Genomic DNA, 19507 nt, shown 5'->3' with positions numbered 1-19507 from the left:
CAGCACACTTTAAAACTTGGTTCCATGTAGGAGTCTTTTCTCTCGAGGTTTAAGTGACTTCAGTGGATCCGGAGATTAGTGAAAGAGAGAGGATCAGACAGGAGAGAGGCTCTCGTTCCAAGTTCAGTTGCAATCTGTAGTTTCTCTTCAAACTGTCCTGTGTGTAGTTCAAAAAGCCTGGGCTAACAGGTTAGTCATGTGACCAGCTGGTTTAACCACTCCTGCATTTGTGGATTCTCTATTTTAGCAGACACTGGAATGTGAGCTTTCTTACACCTTCAATGTCTGGTGATCAAAATCCATTTGGGTTAATTGGACCAGGGCGTAGTTAATTTGTCTCTCCAAGCACTGTCTCTTAGTATGCAAATATCCTCCAGCCAAATATCTGGTGATCTCTTTAAACAAGTCATTTGTTCACTCCAGAACAGTTTAATATTAATGTTCATATGACAAAATTAATATGCCTCATTCTTGGCAGGTGGGGGTCTTCATGTTATCCAAGCATAGTCCTTAATCAGTTGACTATGTCCTGCTTTGACTACCGTTCTCCTTTCAGTAAAAGTCACTTGAGACACAATCATGCATTTAAGTCTAGATACAACAATCTCAACTTATTTCTGTTAATTCAAAGGCACTTTGAAATGATCTAAGTTTTATTTTTAAATTATAATCTTCTATAGTTTTAAATTTAAAGGGTTTAATTATTGCAGGAGAGCTTGAAGCCGTGGTTTGCTCCTCTTGCTGCATGTGGGAATCCAGGAACCTTTCCAGTCCCCGGGACCAGCATGTGTGCAGGAAGTGTGACCAGCTGCAGCTCCTGGAAGCTCGGGTTTCAGAGCTGGAATGGCGGCTGGAAACACTGGAGCATCCGCGAGTCTGAGAGCATTGTGGATAGCATGTATAGAGAGGTGGTCACACCGCAGCTGAAGGGACTTGAGGAAGGAAGGGAATGGGTGACCACCAAGCAGTCCAAGAGAAACAGGCAGGTAGTTCAGGAGTCCCCTGGGGTCCCGCTTGCAAATCGGTATTCCATTTTGGAGGCTAATGAGACTGGTTCCTCCAGGGAGTGCGGACAGAGCCAAGCTTCTGGCACCACAAGCAGCCTGTCTGCACAGGAAGGGGGAAAGAGAGGAAGTGCAATAGTAATAGGGGATTCTATAGTCAGGGGAACAGATAGGCGCTACTGTGGCCGTCAACGTGACTCCAGAATGGTGTGTTGCCTCCCTGGTGCCAGGGTCCGGGATGTCACTGAACGGCTGCAGGGCATCCTGAAGGGGGAGGGTGATAAGGCAGAGGTCACGGTACATGTTGGTACCAATGACATAGGTAGAAAGAGGGATGAGGTCTTGCATCAAGAGTTCAGGGAGTTAGGCAGTAGACTAAAAAGCAGGACCTCTCGGGTTGTAATCTCTGGATTACTCCCAGTGCCACGTGCTAGCGAGTATAGAAATAGGAGAATAGCACAGATGAATGCGTGGCTTAAGAGTTGGTGCAGGAGGGAGGGTTTTAGATTCCTGGACCACTGGGACCGTTTCTGGGGAAGGTGGGACCTGTACAAACAGGACGGTCTACATCTGAACCAGAGGGGGACTAACATCCTTGCTGGTGGGTTTGCTAGTGCTGTTGAGAAGAGTTTAAACTACTTTGGCAGGGGGAGGGGATGCAGACTCCTAGCAGAATAGGGACACAGCTAAGCACAGGAAAGCCAACAAGTCAGAGGGAATACAGCGGAAGTAAGTTTCAAGAGAGTAAGACCAGGATGGAAGGCCTCTACTTTAATGCCAGGAGTATTGCAGGTAAAACGGATGAGTTAAGGGCAATGATTGACACGTGGAATTGTGATATAGTAGCCATCATGGAGACATGGTTGAGGGAGGGGCAGGATTGGCAGCTCAATATCCCGGGATATAGAATCTTCAGGCAAGACAGAGGAGGGGGTAAAAGAGGAGGGGGCACTGCAATATTAGTTAAAGAGTCAGTTACTGCAGTAAGGAGAGATGATATCTTGGAGGGGGCATCAAATGAAGCTTTATGGGTAGAGTTTAGGAATAAAAAAGGGACAGCCACATTGCTAGGTGTTTATTATAGACCCCCAGATAGCCAGCGGGAAATTGAGGAGCAAATATGCGCGCAATTTGCAGAGGTGTGTAAAAATAATAGGGTAATTATATTAGGTGATTTCAACTTGCCCAACATTAATTGGGATAGGCATCGTGTTAAGGGCTTAGATGGAGTGGAGTTCTTAAAATGTATACAGGAGAACTTTTTAGCTCAATATGTAGAGGATCCAACAAGGGAGGGTGCAGTGCTGGACCCAATTCTGGGTAATGAAGCTGGACAGTGGTTGATGTGTTGGTGGGGGAGCATTTTGGTGATAGTGACCATAACATGGTACAATTTAAGCTTGTTATGGAGAAAGAAATAGACAAGTTGCAAAAAAACATTTTGGATTGGAGGAAGAGTGAAGTTTAGTAAAATAAGGCAGGATCTGGCCAAGGTAGGCTGGAAAGAGTTACTTGTCGGGAAATCTACAGAAGAGCAGTGGGGGGGCATTCAAAAAGGAAATGGGGAAGGTACAGGCCCAACATGTTCCCTCTAGGGTAATAGGTAGGAGCAACAAGCCCAGAGAACCATGGATGACCAGAAACATTCAGGGTATGATGAGAAGGAAAAGAGAGGCTATTAGCAAATACAAGGAGAGCAAATCAATGGAAACGTTAGTGGAATACAGAAAGTGTAGGATGGAACTTAAGAAAACAATTAGGAGAGCAAAGAGGGGATATGAGAAAGCTCTGGCTGGTAAAAGTAGGGAAAATCCCAAGATATTCTATAAGTATATCAATTGGAAGAGGATAACCAGGGAAAGAGTAGGACCCATTAGGAACCAAGGGGGAAATTTGTGGGTGGAGCCAGAGGACATTGGAAGGGTGTTGAATGAATACTGCACATCTGTCTTCACCCAAGAGAAAGAGGATGTAGATATGGAACTGAGAGACAGAGAGACTGTGAGGTTCTTGAGCAAATTGTCATAGGGATTGACAAGGTATTGGAGGTTTCGGAAGGCTTAAAAGTGGACAAATCTCCAGGTCCGGACAATTTGTGTCCCAGGATGCTGTGGGAGGAGAGGGTGGAGATTGCAGGGGCTCTGACCCTAATTTTTAATTTCTCTCTGGCCACGGGGGAGGTGCCAGAGGACTGGAGAACAGCTAATGTGGTCCCACTATTTAAGAAAGGTTGTAGAGATAAGCCAGGGAACTACAGACCAGTGAGTCTCACGTCAATGGTAGGGAAACTATTGGAGAAAATTCTGAAGGAGAGAATCTATCACCACTTGGAGAGGCAAAATTTGATTCGGAATAGTCAGCATGGCTTTGTCAGAGGGAGGTCATGCCTAACAAATTTGACTGAATTTTTTGAGCGTGTGACCAGGTGTGTAGATGAGGGTTATGCAGTGCAGTTGATGTAGTTTACATGGATTTCGGCAAAGCCTTTGACAAGGTCCCACATGGGAGACTTATCAAGAAAGCAAATGCACATGGGATACAGGGTAACTTGATAAGGTGGATTCAAAATTGGCTTAGCTGTAGGAGATAGAGAGTGATGACAGACGGCTGTTTTAGTGACTGGAAGCCAGTGTCCAACCACAGGGATCTGTGCTGGGTCCCCTATTGTTTGTCATTTATAGAAACGACATAGATGACTATGTGGGGGGTAGGATCAGTAAGGTCGCGGATGACAAAGATTGGCAGAGTGGTTAACAGTGAGGTGGAGTGTCTTAGGTTACAGGGAGATATAGACGGGATGGTCAAATGGGCAGAAAAGTGGCAGATGGAATTTAACGCTGAAAAGTGTGAGGTGATACACTTTGGAAGGAGTAATGTGACATGGAAATATTCAATGAATGGCCTGACACTGGGAAGTTCCGAGGAATAAAGGGACCTTGGCTTGTTTGTCCATAGATCTCTGAAGGCGGAAGGGCAGGATAATAGGGTGGTGAAAAAGGCATATGGGACACTTGCCTTTAATCAATCGAGGCATAGATTACAAAGGCAGGGAGGTCATGTTGGAGTTGTACAGAACTTTGGTACGGCCACAGTTGGAGTACTGTGTGCAATTCTGGTCGCCACATTATAGGAAGGATGTGATTGCATTGGAGGGGGTGCAGAGGCGATTCACCAGGATGTTGCCTGGGATGGAACATTTAAGCTATGAAGAGAGGTTGGATAGGCTTGGGTTGTTTTCACTGGTGAAGAGAAGACTGAGGGGTGACCTGATCGAGGTGTACGAGGGGCATGGACAGGGTGGACAGGGAGCAGCTGTTTCCCTTAGTTGAAGGGTCAGTTACGAGAGGTCACAAGTCTAAGGTGAGGGGCGGGAGGTTTAAGGGGGACTTGAGGAAGAATTTTTTTACCCAGAGGGTGGTGACGGTCTGGAATGCCCTGCCTGGGCGGGTGGTAGATGCAGGTTGCCTCACATCCTTTAAAAAGTAACTGGGATGAGCACTTGGCACGTCATAACATTCAAGGCTATGGCCCAAGTGCTGGCAAATGGGATAAGGTAGACAGGTCAGGTGTTTTAATGCATCGGTGCAGACTCGATGGGCCGAAGGGCCTCTTCTGCACTGTATTATTCTGTGATTGTGAGAGATTCTGTAATTACAGTTGCTGGTGTTATTTATGTGCCATCAAGTACAGGAATGGAGAAAAGTCACCAGTACGCGGAATCAATGTCCGGAGAAAATAGTAAAAACAAAACCTGGAATAATTTAAAAAAACAATTAGATGCTTAAAGGGAAGAACTTGCTGCATAGATAAATGAGGATGGGTCAAATGGCCTTTCTCATCTATAATTAAGTTGTGATTGTACCATCTACAAGATGCACTGCAGCAACTCACAGAGGCTCCTTCGACAGCACCCTCCAAACCTGCGACCTCTAGCACCTAGAAGGACAAGGGAAGCAGATGCATGGGAATACCACCACCTGCAAGTTCCCCTCCAAGCCGCACACCATCCTGACTTGAAACTATATCGTCGTTCCTTCATTGTCACTGGGTCAAAATTCTGGAACTCCCTTCCTGACCTACATCCCAAGGAATGCAGCAGTTCAAGAACATGCCTCATCACCACCTTCTCAAGGGCAATGAGGGATGGGCAATAAATGCTGGCTTAGCCAGCAATGCCCATATCCCATGAATTAATTAAAAAACTTTTATCTTATGTGGTCACTCTTCACTGGCTCGGCCAACATTTATTGCCCATCCCTAATTGCCCTCGAGAAGGTGGTGGTGAGCTGCCTTCTTGAACCGTTGCAATTCTGGAGGTGTAGGTACACCAACTGCGTTGTTAGGGAGTTCCAGGATCTTGACCCAGCAACAGCGAAGGCCAATGCCTAGGTCGATGCTGGGTGGTCAGTCTGGTTTTATTCCCTTTCTTAGACGTCGTAGCAGTTTGACACAACTGAGTGACTTGCCAGGCCATTTCCGAGGGCACTTACGAGCCAACCATGGGTCTGGAGACACATGTAGGCCAGACCTAACAGTACAGCCAGTCATAAATAGGCCTCATTCGCACCTCCCCTACTGAATTATACATCACTTTATAAAACAAATGCAACGTTGCATTTCCAAGGGACCACTATGGCCTTGCTTTCAAAAGGCATCAACACAATCAACTTGCTCCAAAAAGTGCTTAGAGGCAGAATATTGTGTGTACCTTGACCTTCTTGCAAAGAAAATCCTGGTTCCATTCTGATCTGATTTACTGGTCCATTTACTCTGATCTCTTGGCCTCTATGCTGTACTAAAGCCAAGTTAATGACTCCTTCACCTGAAACAAAATGAAACATTGTATTTTTTAAAATACTTTTGGACCTTTGAAGTGCACTAAAACTTATACAGATAACAAGTTTTCCATCTTACTTTGCATCTGATACCAAACATTTTAGATCAAAAGTAGTGGTTAACATTATAAAACTGCAAATTTCACCTTTGGATTTTGTGTAGTATATTAGTAGCTCAACTTGGCGACTTTTCATCCATATTTGTAGTATTTTGCTGAAATTGTGCACAAGCAAGCTAGAATATCCACTGAATACATTGAAAGTTGAAAAGAATGGACAGAATACCTTCAATCTGAACAGAAAGAATGCCCAAGTCACGCAACTGCTGGTTATTATTCTGAGCCATCAGTCGTAATCGTTCTGCAGCTTCGCGGGGAATATTAAACGTTACACGAACGCTGTTCCATGGTTCCACTTTCTCCAGCCTCAGTTTTTCTGAATCTGAAAAGTTATCACATATTTGATATTTGGTACTTGCCCTCCAAAAATATTATTTGATATAAAGAAAAAACACATGAACAAATGTCATGGTTTAACTCAATGCCGCACTGCTTTATAAGGACAAATACATTACAGTACATAATGCATATGTATTATGCTTCCACCAAGGTGGAGATTGTGTCCCTTTAAGGTCACAAAGTCTAACCATTGTTAATTAAGTCAGCTCAGGTCACAGGTTAATTGTTTATTATGGGTACTTGACAAATTGAAAAGTGCTATTCACTTTTAGGTTGCAATTCAGAAGCACATAGTCTTTTATCATTCAAGGATAGCAAACCACAATATCATACTAGCTCAGTCTGATACAGAGGGCCGGATTTTATTCCGGGGACAGGCCAGAAGGTGGGAGGTGGTGGGGGGAAGAACCTACCTCGGCCCTCCATTGGACCCCCATTGCTATTCATTGGCGGGCAGACAATTAACTGCCCTTCGTCGGGGATGTCGTCCCCTTAAAGAACAAGCTCCAGCCTCCAGAGTAGAAGACTTGAGGATAACCTGGGAGAGGTAAGCGGGGTCAGGATCACTGGGGCCAGACAGGCAGGCCCTGATGATGGGGTAGGAGAAGCTGGTGGAGGGGGGTGGGGGGGGGGGAGGGGTGGGATGGTGGACAGACAGGAGGGGTTGGTGAGGGCGGCGGTAATCTTCCCGGGGGACCAGCAATTGCCAACAGGAAGGCCCTCCATGGGTCCTGAATTGCCCCTAAAGAAGGGATGCTCCAACCCGCTAGCAGGCAGTCAGACCTTAACTGGTGGGTCTCCCCACAGTGGCAAGTCCCTCCATCTTCTACAACATTGGAGGTGGAGGTGGGAAGAGGCCCTTAAGTGGCCACTGGGCCACTTAAAGGCCTCAATTAGCGTGGGGCTGGGCCTTCCAAAATGGCAGGGAGCCCAGATGACTAAGGGCAGAACAAAATTATGCCCAGAATGGTTTTTTTTTTTTTAATCCAAATTTCTTCAGCTTTTGAGCCTTCAAGAGGCTGCTCACTGCCACATTTTCCTCAACCCAGGACAGGTTAGGCTAAATATTTCTACATTGGTATCTTCATTCCCTGATTGACCAGATGAAGTAACTCATACAAGGATAGAAGAACACTGCTTTCAGAGCTCTACACCAGCTACTTTAGGCAAAGAGAAGACACTATGTTTTCCCACAGTAGTTTGGATAAAATCCAATTATATACTACAGTATAAGACAGTTAAAAATCACAGATTCAACATCTAATACATTAGTATTTAATTTTTCAGAATTGTTGTGAAAAGATCTGTTGGGAAAGACTACTGTATCTCCAGAACTTCAGATGTTATTAATGCTCACAAGAGATATTTCCCCACTCGGGCCATGTGCAACATTTTTAGAAATAAAAAAAACTTTTAATATTTGTTACTTTGCAGTTCAACCAGTCAGATTATTTAAAGATTGATCAGTGTTATAACAGCATCTCAGTCTACATTTTTATACAGGATCTAGCAATAAGTGTGCATTCACATGAAAACTCAATTTTGGTTTTGCTTTGCACAGATGGTCCAATTATATTATAAATGCAGGCCTGACACTGAAACAAGGCAAGTGAAACTCTCTGGAGTAATACTCTCACCCCACTTCACTTTAGAGTTCAATGGATCCAAACACCTGATTTACACTCAATCTTGTGTGTTGGAGTGAAGCTAAAATAGCTATCCAGAAATACCAATATCTGAACATTACATTAACAGAGCATTTACTCCCTGCTCAAAATATACATCATCACAAAAACATTCATTTGTAGATATAACTTGTACACCAATGTATAATTGGAACCAATCATAATGTATTGCTACTAAAGACTTTGATTTCTACTTCAGCTCTTCTCATCCATCAATACTCAGGAAGTATTCAATTTCCCCTTGCAGGTACAAAATCAGTTGTAAACAGTCAACTACTGTCATTGGGTGAAAACTAGGTTGAACTTTCAGCACCATATTGTTTTACATTTTTTAAAAACTTTTTTTAAAAAGTGAGTTCCATATCTGGCTACGCTTGAATATGACAGCCAAGTTTGCTTTCTAAAATTAAATACACATGGGAAGGGAATGGGCAACAATGTTATGGTCACAACTTTATGGTTCTCAAACTTCCTATTCTATGGCACTCAAACGATAAAGATCAGAGCGGTACATACAACTGACAAAATCAGTGAGCAATATTGACGACCAATAACGTTATTGATACACCAGCAGAGACTACAAAACATTTGCAGTCAAATTAGTATCTTTCTCGCAACAGAACTTCTTTAAACACAGGATTTCCAGTTATTATTTCACCAAAGACTAACACAGAATCAAAACCTCTCACTCTGAAAAAAGCTAAATAAAGGTGTCCATGTATAAAAACAGGCCTAGGAATATAAATACAAATTGCGTCAAGAGTCTGGCCTTGTGACTTGTTTATAGTCAAAGAAAATGGAAGTCTAATTGGGAACTGTTTTCTCCCGAGTTGAAAAGGCAGGTTTACATCTGATAGACTCAATTACTATTCAAGGAATAAGCACTCCTTGAAATCGGTCCTTTATAATTTCAGCATCAATCATCGAAGGAAACAGCAAAACGACCAATCTTGTTCCATGGCGAAATCCTCTTAAGATTCAAGTTGCGTAGCAGCATTATAACTGCTCCTTTCTTGAGTATATGTTTGTGTTTTGACATGCCCAGTGGAGTTATTCTGTCTAGAAACTCTGGAGGGTATAGACTGTTTACCATCTTCATCTATAGAATCAACGCTGATGTATTTGTTCAATTCACCTGGCAGCTTTCTAAAACTTCATTCAAATCTAGTAAATCTTCACTTTTACCACAAGGTATAGCATTTGAATAATTTGAATACTAAGTTGCATCAAATAACTGTCCCCATCATTTTACCACACTTAACCAATTCCATCACCCTTCCCTTCTTTCCACACCAACCCCATCCCATCAATCCCAACCCTCCCATCAATCCCATCCCTCACGGAAACAATCTCTCCAACCAGGGTAACTTTGTTGTTGGGATCCCCTTACCTTCCACTGTTTTTGTCACCAACCGTTGGCAGCCGCACATACGTATCACACTCCAAGCCTGTGTGTGCCTGGCATCACCCACCAAATAAACCCATCAACAGATATGCCCCTTAAACTGACCAATTAATAAGTCAGACAAAAATTGATTATAGATTAACAAAAGGAGAGCCTTCACTCTCAGCAGTAGAAACTTTTGTAAACACTAAATTTCATTTTGTGCGTTATCAATAAGAAATAGGGGTTGGTCATTCTGCCCTTTGAGCCTGGTCTGCCATTCAATAAGTTCATGGCTCATCTTCCACCTCATATACACCTTCCTGCACTATGCCCACATCCCTTATTCCCCTTAGTATGTAAATGTCTACCGATCTCTGAACATTCACAGTTCTCTGTGGTACATAATTGCAAAGGTTTGCCTTTATGAACCGTTTAAGTGAAGACATTTCTCCTCATCTCAGTCCTAAATAGCTGGCTCCTCATTCTGAACTGCAACCCTGACTTCTAAACTCCCCAGCTAGGAGAAAATCCTCCCTGCATCATGTCAAGCCCCTTTAGAATTTTATGTTTCAATTAAACCAACTCATTCTTCTAAACTCTAAGGGATGTAGGCCGAGTATATTCAATCTGTCCTTATAGGAAAATCTGCTTATCCCAAAAATCAGTCAAGTGAACAATCACTGCACTCCCTCGAAGGCAACTACACCCTTGCTCAGATAAGAATAAAACTGTATGCAGTACTCAAGGTGTGGTCTCAGAAAGGCCCTATACAAATGCAATAAGACTTTTTACTTCAATACTCCCTTTCCCAATCCCTTTGTAATAAAGGTCAACAAACCATTCACTTTCCTAACAGTTTGCTGTATCTGCATGTTAAATATTGTGATTCGTGTACCAGTAACACTGAATGCCAACACGTTCCAGTCTCTCACAATCTAAAAAATTCTACTTTACTATTTTTCCACATTGTATTCTAACCGCAACATTCTTGCTGATTCACAATCCGTCTATATCCTTTTGCAGCCTCATGCGTCCCCTCACAGCTTACTTTCTCACTTAACTTTGTATTGGCAGCAAACTTGGATACACATTACACTCAGTCCCTTCATCTAAGTCATTGATTATAGATTGTAAATAAATAAGGCTCAAGCACAGATCCTTATGGTAACCCCCCCCCCCCCCCCACCCACCAAGTTACAGGTCGCTAACCCTTTTTTCCCCCAACTGTTTTCTGTTCATTAACCAATCCTCAGTCCATGCTAATTTATTACCCCAACTCCTACAAGCCCTAATTTTGTGTAATAACGTCTTGACAACACTTTATCAAATGCTTTTTGAAAATCCAAGTACACTGTATCCACTTTATCCCTTCATCCACCTTACTGGTTACCTCAAAAAAAAAACAATTAAATGCTAATCATGAATTTCCCTTTTTAATTGTGCTTAACCATAAACAGGTGAAGGTGTTAATTAGGGTCTTACTTACTGAAAATGAATGAAGGTTTGAGTGAAGAGCTGCATGTGTGTAATCTTTTTACATTGTAAAATAAATGCAAGATTGAGTAAAGATTGGCTCCAGTATAATCCTCAACAAACTTTCTGGAGCATATCATGGTAGCAGAGGATGGTTGCCTAAAGATGAAGGGTGGAAACTTAAATTTTTTTCCCGTATGGAAAACTAAAATCCCAGTGGATATTGTGGAAAATGGCCGAAACCAAGTGTAAATTGTCAAGGTACGATTACCCTCAGAAATGCTGAGTCTGAACCATATGACCATTGGATGAATGAAGTGGATATGTGGTTACGGGCAACGTCCTTACCAAAGAGGAAACAAGGTACGGCTTTGGCGCTGTCACTTCCTACTAAAAGTAAAATCAGAAGTATTTTGTTAACTGGATGCCCGTCGGTTGGATACTGATGAAGGTTTGGATCTTCTGCAAAATTCTTGGATGAGATTTACAAGATGACCTATTAAATGCCTATGAGGCATGGCCAGACTTTGATAGATTTCAGAAAACAGATGGTTTTTCAATGGAGGAATATATCATGGACTTTAACAGACGATATAGAAGATTGAGGAAATTCAATTTGGAAATCCCTGGTTCAGTGTTAACATTTAAATTGCTAGATTGTGCTAGGGTGTCACATATGGATAGGCTCCTGGTTCTAACTAGGGTTTCATTCATAGAAAAGGACTCCATGTTGGATCAGATGTCTGCTGCAGAGAGGCAGGGTCATCAAAATGACACAGAATTCTGAGCATAGGAAGATAATGACGACTCTGAATGAACTGTACTAGTCACAAGGAGTTTTAAGCCCTGTGATGAAAGTATTAGTTGCGGATTCATTCCACTGTGCTGCGTTAGTACTTGTACTTCGACAGGGCGGCACAGTGGCACAGTGGTTAGCACCGCAGCCTCACAGCCCCAGCGACCCGGGTTTGGTTCTGGGTATTGCTTGTGCGGAGTTTGCAACTTCTCCGTGACCGCGTGAGTTTCCACCGGGTACTCCGGTTTCCTCCCACAGCCAAAAGACTTGCAGGTTGATAGGTAAATTGGCCATTATAAATCGCCCCCTAGTGTAGGTAGGTGGTATGAGAGTTGTGGGGATGTAGTAGGGAATATGGGATTAATGTAGGATTAGTATAAATGGGTGGTTGATGGTCGGCACAGACTCGGTGGGCCAAAGGGCCTGTTTCAGTGCTGTATCTCTCCATCACTCTAATACGTGGAGCAGATTGGTAAAAATGTTATCTGGATTCACTTAGTATTGAGGACTGACGCAAGGTTAAGGAGTATAAAAGTACTACTTGCTCTAGGTTTGGTGATGACAATGCATTAAAGTCACTAGAGTTATAATTCCATGTAAAATAGCTGGAGTAAGCCATTTTCAGTACTGATGTAGTCACTAGTGAGATACTTTTACTAATGCATAAATCTTCTATGAAAGAAGGCACAAATGAAACTGGTTATGGAGCAAGACAAGACAATTGTTTTTGGAAAGTCAGTGAATTTGCAATTTACCCAGTCAGGGCATGATTTTATCCCCTTAACAAAACCTGATGTTCCTAGTCAGAGTGTCAGACGTATTAATGGCATCAGGCGATAAGAACGTGGGAAAAAAAGCAAATTGTCTTAAAGTCACACAGTCAGTTTGCTCACCCTTCTTGTCAAAGATTTAAAAACCTTGCTAAAGGATGCAGTTGTGATTGAAGAGTATATGAGAATAGAGTTTTGCAAAAAGTGCGAAATCTGTAAAAACTATTGGAAGACGCCATCACTTCCTATTGTAAGCCTTCCATTGGCACGTGAGTTAGTTGCCATGGGGTTAAAGGTATGGGACAAAGACAAATATTTTCATTCTACATTTAATAGACCTGGCAACCAGATTTAGTCTTTCTACATTAATACATAGCAAGGCCAAAAGGGTGATTATAGATAAAATCATGGAGAAATGGATAGGGAGCGGACCAGGGGCACTAGCTAAATTTCTGACTGATAATGGAGAGGAATTTACCAATGACGAGTTCAGAGACAGGTATGAAAACATGGGCACTGCAGCTGAAAGTCCTTTTCGCAATGGATTGTGAAAGGATTCACGTGGCAATCGATGAAATGCTGCATGAACTCTGTGTCCAACCAAACTTCAAGCTGACTACCGCCCTAGCATGGGCAGTTCATGCAAAGAATTCGCTTCAGATGGTTAGAGAATATAGTCCCTATCTGTCCACTTGGATTTTAGTTTTCCATCCCTGTCTATGGGCAAAATCCCAAATTGCCTCTGTGCTGTGCGACAGTCCTTCTGCTCTAGAAGGTACTACAATTAGTTCAATGTTTACTGCACATTTGAATGCTTTACGTGCAGAGACTGGGCTTTCATCAAGGCAAAGGTCTCTGAGAAAATTCAGAGCTCTGAGGCATCGCATAAGGCCATCTGAGACAGAATTTAATTCAGGAGATTTGATGCATTATAATAGAGGATCACATGGAATTGAAAGGCCCTGGTAAGGTAAGAGGCTGTGTTGAAAAGACAATAGTTATCAAACATGGAAATCAAACTGTCAATGTTCATTCCTTACAATTAATCAAAATTATGCAATGATGAGGTGAGCAATGTGCCAAGGGGTCTCTTGCTGTCTTCACCTCGTCTTATTGTAACAGGGCTTAATTTTAAACACAGTCTTTTGAGCTCCCCCTTTGTGATTCTTTGTTCACAGTTTCCAATTATCAGGCAAATAACTGAGCACAAACAGGTTTTCTTTGGTTTAAAGCAGTAAGATGAAATTTATTAAATCTTAAACTTAAACTCTAATACGGTTCACACATATGGATATACGACGCACTCACGCTAGCATACACAAGCAATATAAACATGCAAAATAGGGACAGAAAAGAGAAGAAAAGATAAGTATAACAGTTTGAGGCAATATCTTGTTACTGCTTCTTGAGCTTGCTGTCGTCCTTGATTGAAGATATGGTCTTACGTTTCGTTGGAGCCCAGTATTAGTCTTCTGAAAACCTTGTTCACGTAGGAAACCTTTTCTCTCTCTCTCTCTGAGTTTATGTGTCTTCAAAGGTTTCAGTTCCCTGAGAGATGAGCAGGCATGCAGACAAGCAGATGAGATGATATGTTCTCAGTCCATGAGCACACAGCGTTCTGCCTGGCAATTCCTTTGTTTGGGAGTTCAAAAACTCTGCAACAGCCAGTCATGTGATCAAAACTGATCTGACCACTTCTGTGTATTGGAGGAACAGGGATTGGCTCCCTATGTTTCCACATTGCCTGGTACTATGCAAATGTCCTTCCAGTCAGAGATTGCAATTTTTAAAGTTTTAATGTTCATGTGGTGAAATAACGTGTGCTTCAGTCTTGGCAGGTGGGGTTTGCCAAACACCTCCACACCCAGGGGAATGAAATGCGATTTGAAGAAAATGATGCATTCCATTACAGAGTTTGAGAGAAATATAAGATAAAGAAAGAAAACTATGCATTTGTCTCATTCATTTCCATTTAGTCACTAGTCTTGAAGCTCATTAAGATGGGCTGCTCAGGGGGGCTGCTTTAATTTCCCCCTTTTTTAATCTCCAGGAGAGTTGGGGGGGGGGTCCATCCTGAACTCCCTGATTCATGCAAAGACTTCTCTGGCTTCAGGGGATGAGTGGTTCCCTTTTCCTCTGACTGTGGGGGAAGAATCTCTTGCTGTCCCCTTCGTTCTCTGGGACACACCTACATGCAGGTATTTGTGCAGACTTAACTGCATTCTCCAGTGACACTTCGACTAGGTGAAGCATCACCCTAATCGTTTCTCTGCCCCCTAGAGGTCTCTCTTTGTCTCTGCAGGTTCCTGTAAATGCTGGTGGGGTGCTCCTAGAGTCTGCATTTATATAGGAGGATGTAGGGTCTAATCTTATACATTTTTCTGGGTTGGTTGACCTGGCGGTAGGGGTTTTCATCCGGGATTCTTCCCGGACTTACCCTCTGGGTCACTTTTTCCCCCTTCTCTTTCTAAACTTTTGCCAGTCATGTGCCTGCCTGTCCCATTTTGTTCTCGGCGGGGGTCCCTTACAGTTCACCAGCTCTCTGCTGGAGGGTCCTCTTAACACCAGTACCGGACTTAGAGGTGCAGGTTGCACTGTAGGTTGGGGTTTCCCCTCAACCTGGAACATGTGGCAACTCCTGCAGTACTCCATCACATCTTTGTGGCGTTTTGGCCAAACTGCTGTCTTATGCGGGTTTTGGTCTTTCGTATACCAGCATGTGCAGCCGCTGTAGTCTCGTGGACTCTTAATATTTCTCCCCCGTGCCTCTGTGGCACCACTAACCGGTGAACTACTGTCTACTCCTGGCCCTCAGGTCTGTGAGGATAATTCCATTTCCTCATCAGTACCTCATTCTTTAAAAAGTAGCAGTCAGGGACTCCTTCTGCTTCACTTTCAGATTGGGCGGCCTGTGCTAACCCTCGCAATACTGGGTCAGCTTATTGAGCCTCATCTAGGGAAAGTCCATTTAATTCATTCCCCGAGTCTCCTAACTTTCCAAAGTCAGTCTCAGGCAGGCAGACCTCATTGTCATTTGCCTGCAGTGTCAATGCAGTCTCCTCTGGGGGACCTGGTTTGATCATGGCCTGACTCACTATACATTCAGGGACTTTGCAGGAGACCGTCTCCTGCCACCGCCCTGTCTCTCTGACCTCCTGCGGTCTTTCACTACTGGGGGGGCTACCACCTTCACCTCTGCCAGATCATTACCTAGGAGCAGGTCAACCCCGTCCAGAGGCAAACTAGGGACAATCCCTACAGGAACTGGTCCCGAAACTAGGTCACACTCCAAGTGCACCCGGTGTACAGGTACAGACATACACTGCCCTCCAATACCATTCACCACCATTTTGGTGTTCACTGCACTCTCTGGGGGAAAGATCAGGCCTTTTCCCAGTAAAGAGGATCTGGTGGCTCGTGTCCCTAAGAATCACGATGGGCTTGCTTGCCCCACTCGAGGGATATGGGGTTTTCCCTTCAGATACAAAACCCTGATAACCTTCAGGAATCCTTTAACTTTTCCTGCACCGGCCGTCGTAAGTTTCCTGGGTTGCACCCTTACTGCGGTCAAAGCCACAGCCCGTTCCATGTTTCCCATCAGGCCCTCCTCTTCACTGAGCAGGTGTGCCCTGATTAACCCTACCAATTTCCCCTTTAATTTCCATCAGTCAACTTTTAAATGCCCTGCTTTGTTACAGTGGAAGCACACAGGTCTCCAGGTCTCACTCTTGCTCACATCACCTTCCTTTTTGGCTGGAGGAGAGCCCCCTGTGTCTCTTGCTTTCCTTTCTCGCCCAGGACTGCCTGGGCTTCTATCACCTTCCCACTCTTTGTCCTTTTCGGATTTGTGGGGGTGATTAGGAAAGGTTCTCCCCTGGGAAACCGACTTATGGATTAAAGAAAATTAATCGGCCAGAACAGCTGCTTGCTGAGCTCCCTGAACCCGCTGAACCTAGACATGAGTTTTTATTGAGAATGGGAGAGAGTTTTTAAATTCCTCTAACAGGATTACTTCTCAGAGTCTCGTAGCTGAGCTGTATTTTTAAAGCCCACAGCCACTGGGCAAAAGCCAGCTGCTTGCTTCTTTCAAACTCCAGATAGGTTTGATTGGCTTGTTTTTTTTAGGGTGCTAAATTTCTGGCGGTAGGCTTCGGTCACGAATTCATATGCCCCAAGGATAGCATTTTTGGTCAGTTCATAGTTTGATGAGCTCTCATCTGGCAGTGAGGAATAGACCTCATGGGCTTTTCCAGTTAGGTTGTTTGCTTTGTAGCAAAAGAGACCAGGTCTCAGCTGGTCATTTTAGCTGCCTTGCCAGTTTCTCGAAAGATACGAAAAATTCTTCCACATCTTCCTCATTGAATTTTGGAATCAATTGGGCAAGTTTTAGCAATCTTGTACCCAAGCCTGAATTCTGATCCTCCATACTGGCTATGCTTTCATTAGTTGGTCACCCACTAGCTAACTCAAGCCGCCGTAATTCTCTTTCTTCGGATTCTTTCCAGACTACCCTTTCTCTCTCCTTCTCCTGTCTTTCTTTTTCCTTTTCCAGTCTTTCTTCCTCCCTCTCTCGTTCCCTCTCCTGTCTTTGTTTTTCTTCACGTTCCATTTGAAAGGCTCTTTCTTTCCCCCTCTCCTGCCTCTCTCTCTCTCTTTCCCAGTCTAATTCAAGTTTCCTTTCTTCCAATTGTATCTTTGCTAGACGTACCCTGTCTGGGTCTGCTTCATCAGATTCAAGCAAAAAATGGCTGGCCACTAGCCTTAGGAGTTCAGACTTCCTAGCCTTGCCACGTACAGTGATCCCACACTGCTCAGCCATTTTTCTCAACTCCTCCGTAGACAGCACTTTTAACTTAGCCCAAGTTACTCCACCCTGGCTTGGAGTGCTACTAGCTTCAGTTGCAGACATGTTAGTATCAATCACATGCAACCACAAGAAAACCTGTATTGATTTGCTCTTTTTGATTGAGAACAATTCAGCTTCCCACTTTAATTTTCCACTTGTTTGTCTGTGGGTAACAATCCAGATGCTAGCCCCCAATTTCTGTTACGACAAGGTGAGCAATGTGCCAAGGGGTCTCTTGCTTCACCTGGTCTTATTGTAACAGGGTTTAATTTTAAACACACTGCGTTTTGAGCTCCTCTTTTTGTGAATCAGTGTTCACAGTTTCCAATTATAAGGCAGAAAGAGGAAAGTTACTAAACCTTAAACTTAAATTCTAATATGGTTTACACCTACGGACAACTGACGCGCTCACGCTAGCATGAACACGCGATATAAACATGCAAAATAGGGACAGAAAAGAGAAGAACAGTTTGAGGCAATATCTTGTTACTGTTTCTCGAGTTTGTTGTAGTTCTTGATTGAAGATATGGTCTTGCGTTTCATTGGGGCCCAGTATTAATCGTCTTAAAACCTGGTTCACGTAGGAAACCTTTTCTCTCTGAGTTTATGTGTCTTCAATGGTTTCAGTTCCCTGACAGATGAGCAGGCATGCAGACAAGCAGGAGAGGAGATGTTCTCAGTCCATGAGCACACAGCGTTCTGCCTGGCAATTCCTTTGTTTGGGAGTTCAAAAACTCTGCAACAGCCAGTCATGTGACCAAAACTGGTATGACCACTTCTGTATATTGGAAGAACAGGGATTGGCTCCCTTTGTCTCCACATTGGAAGGACATTTGCATAGTACCAGAGATTGCAATTTTTAAAGTTTTAATGTTCATGTGGCGAAATAACGTGTGCCTCAATCTTGGCAGGTGGGGTTTGCCTGACAATTACAAAAAAATCTCAGAATCTGAGCAGCTGACAGAAGGAAACAAGGCATCTTGTACCTCAAATGCTCATGTGTTTTGCGATGAAGATCCTGAGGAACAGAATACAGTAGATCAAGGGTTGGATAGTAGTAATGTGAGCAATCACGACACACAGGACAGCTATGACATTCAAAAGCCAATTATCCCAATTTGGGATCCGGGTGACATTTATTCCAGAGGAGTCTAGTGAGTGGAGGGATACGACAATGGGAAGCACAGGAAAATCTACTGACAAATTAAAATTTTGGTTGAATGTTCAGGACGATGGCCAAGAAGCAAGATCCATGGAATGGCAGAATGGGGTGAAGGCATGGAGAGTAAAAAAAAGTGCAGTGCAAGTTCTAATAGTGGGTCTGGAAGTGACCCCTGCTTCAGGAAATGATTACGTACTGTAAAAAGAGCCTCCAGTAATGCGAGATAATCTGATAACAGTAGTCCCGAAAGACATCAAAGTGTTAGTAGAGGCCGTAGTTTGAGCAGATTGCACAGTGAAATGAAGACTGAAGTTCAGTCTCGGAATAGAATTAGAAACAGAGTTCTCATGGCCGTGAAGTTTTGGTGCTGCCGATAAACTTGAGGACAAACTAAGAGAAGCAAAACAAAAAGAGTAAGAGAGTTGGAAAGAGCTTGGTGTATAGAGGTACTAGATAAGGCACAGCCAGCCTCATCACAGATAAATTTGTACTGAAAAGGTCCTTGCAGGTGGGACTTAAGGTTAAACAGAGGCTGGTTGCGAGGGATTTTGAAAAGCGACTGGGTGATACAAATGTCAAAATGGACTCTCCCACAACTGGAAAAGTAATCTTGAAAATCTTTTTAGCTCTTTCATTGGAGTGTAGATCAACATAAAAGCTATGTCTCTGTCAGGTGATACTTTTCAGAGAGAAGTATTTCTGAAACCGCCTGAAGAGGCTGCAGATGCAGAACGAAAACTATGGAAACTAAACAAATGAATCTATGGACTTAATGATGCTCCAGGGTGTGGTATTTCTTGGTGAGATCTGTTTTTCTGAAAATTGGTTGTGTTCAACTAAAAGCAGATCCCACAATGTTTTATTGGTATCATAAAGGGAAACTTTCAGGCATCTTCCTGATGCACGTTGATGATTTCTTATGGGGTGGTACTGTAGAATTTGAGAAATGTATTCAAGATTAGAGTAGAACTTAAGATTGGGAGTTGGGCTCGAGTACATGGGGGCTGATTAGTTCAGCTGGCTAGATGGCTAGCATGTGGTTCAGAACGTCATCAGCGCAGATTCAATTCCCGTTCCAGTCTGAGGAAGGC

The 19507-nt window shown here is 43.4% G+C and overlaps 1 protein-coding gene across 17 annotated transcripts in view; it reads right to left on the bottom strand.

The window, feature by feature from the left end:
- The window catches only part of ncoa6 (nuclear receptor coactivator 6), a 77624-nt gene that overhangs the window by 39010 nt on the left and 19107 nt on the right, over window positions 1-19507 (bottom strand). For all 17 annotated transcript variants that reach the window (XM_068048551.1, XM_068048550.1, XM_068048557.1 and 14 more), the window contains 2 exons: window positions 6125-6280; window positions 5713-5826 (listed from right to left, as the gene is read on the bottom strand). In XM_068048551.1, coding sequence (XP_067904652.1) covers window positions 5713-5826; window positions 6125-6280 — 270 coding nt within the window. The remainder of the gene's footprint in view (window positions 1-5712; window positions 5827-6124; window positions 6281-19507) is intronic.

Source organism: Heterodontus francisci, chromosome 16, assembly GCF_036365525.1.
Source record: "Heterodontus francisci isolate sHetFra1 chromosome 16, sHetFra1.hap1, whole genome shotgun sequence".
In the NCBI taxonomy this organism is placed as follows: domain Eukaryota; kingdom Metazoa; phylum Chordata; class Chondrichthyes; order Heterodontiformes; family Heterodontidae; genus Heterodontus; species Heterodontus francisci.
The sequence above is the reverse complement of the archived record's forward strand: the minus strand, read 5'-3'. Positions and strand labels throughout refer to the sequence as shown.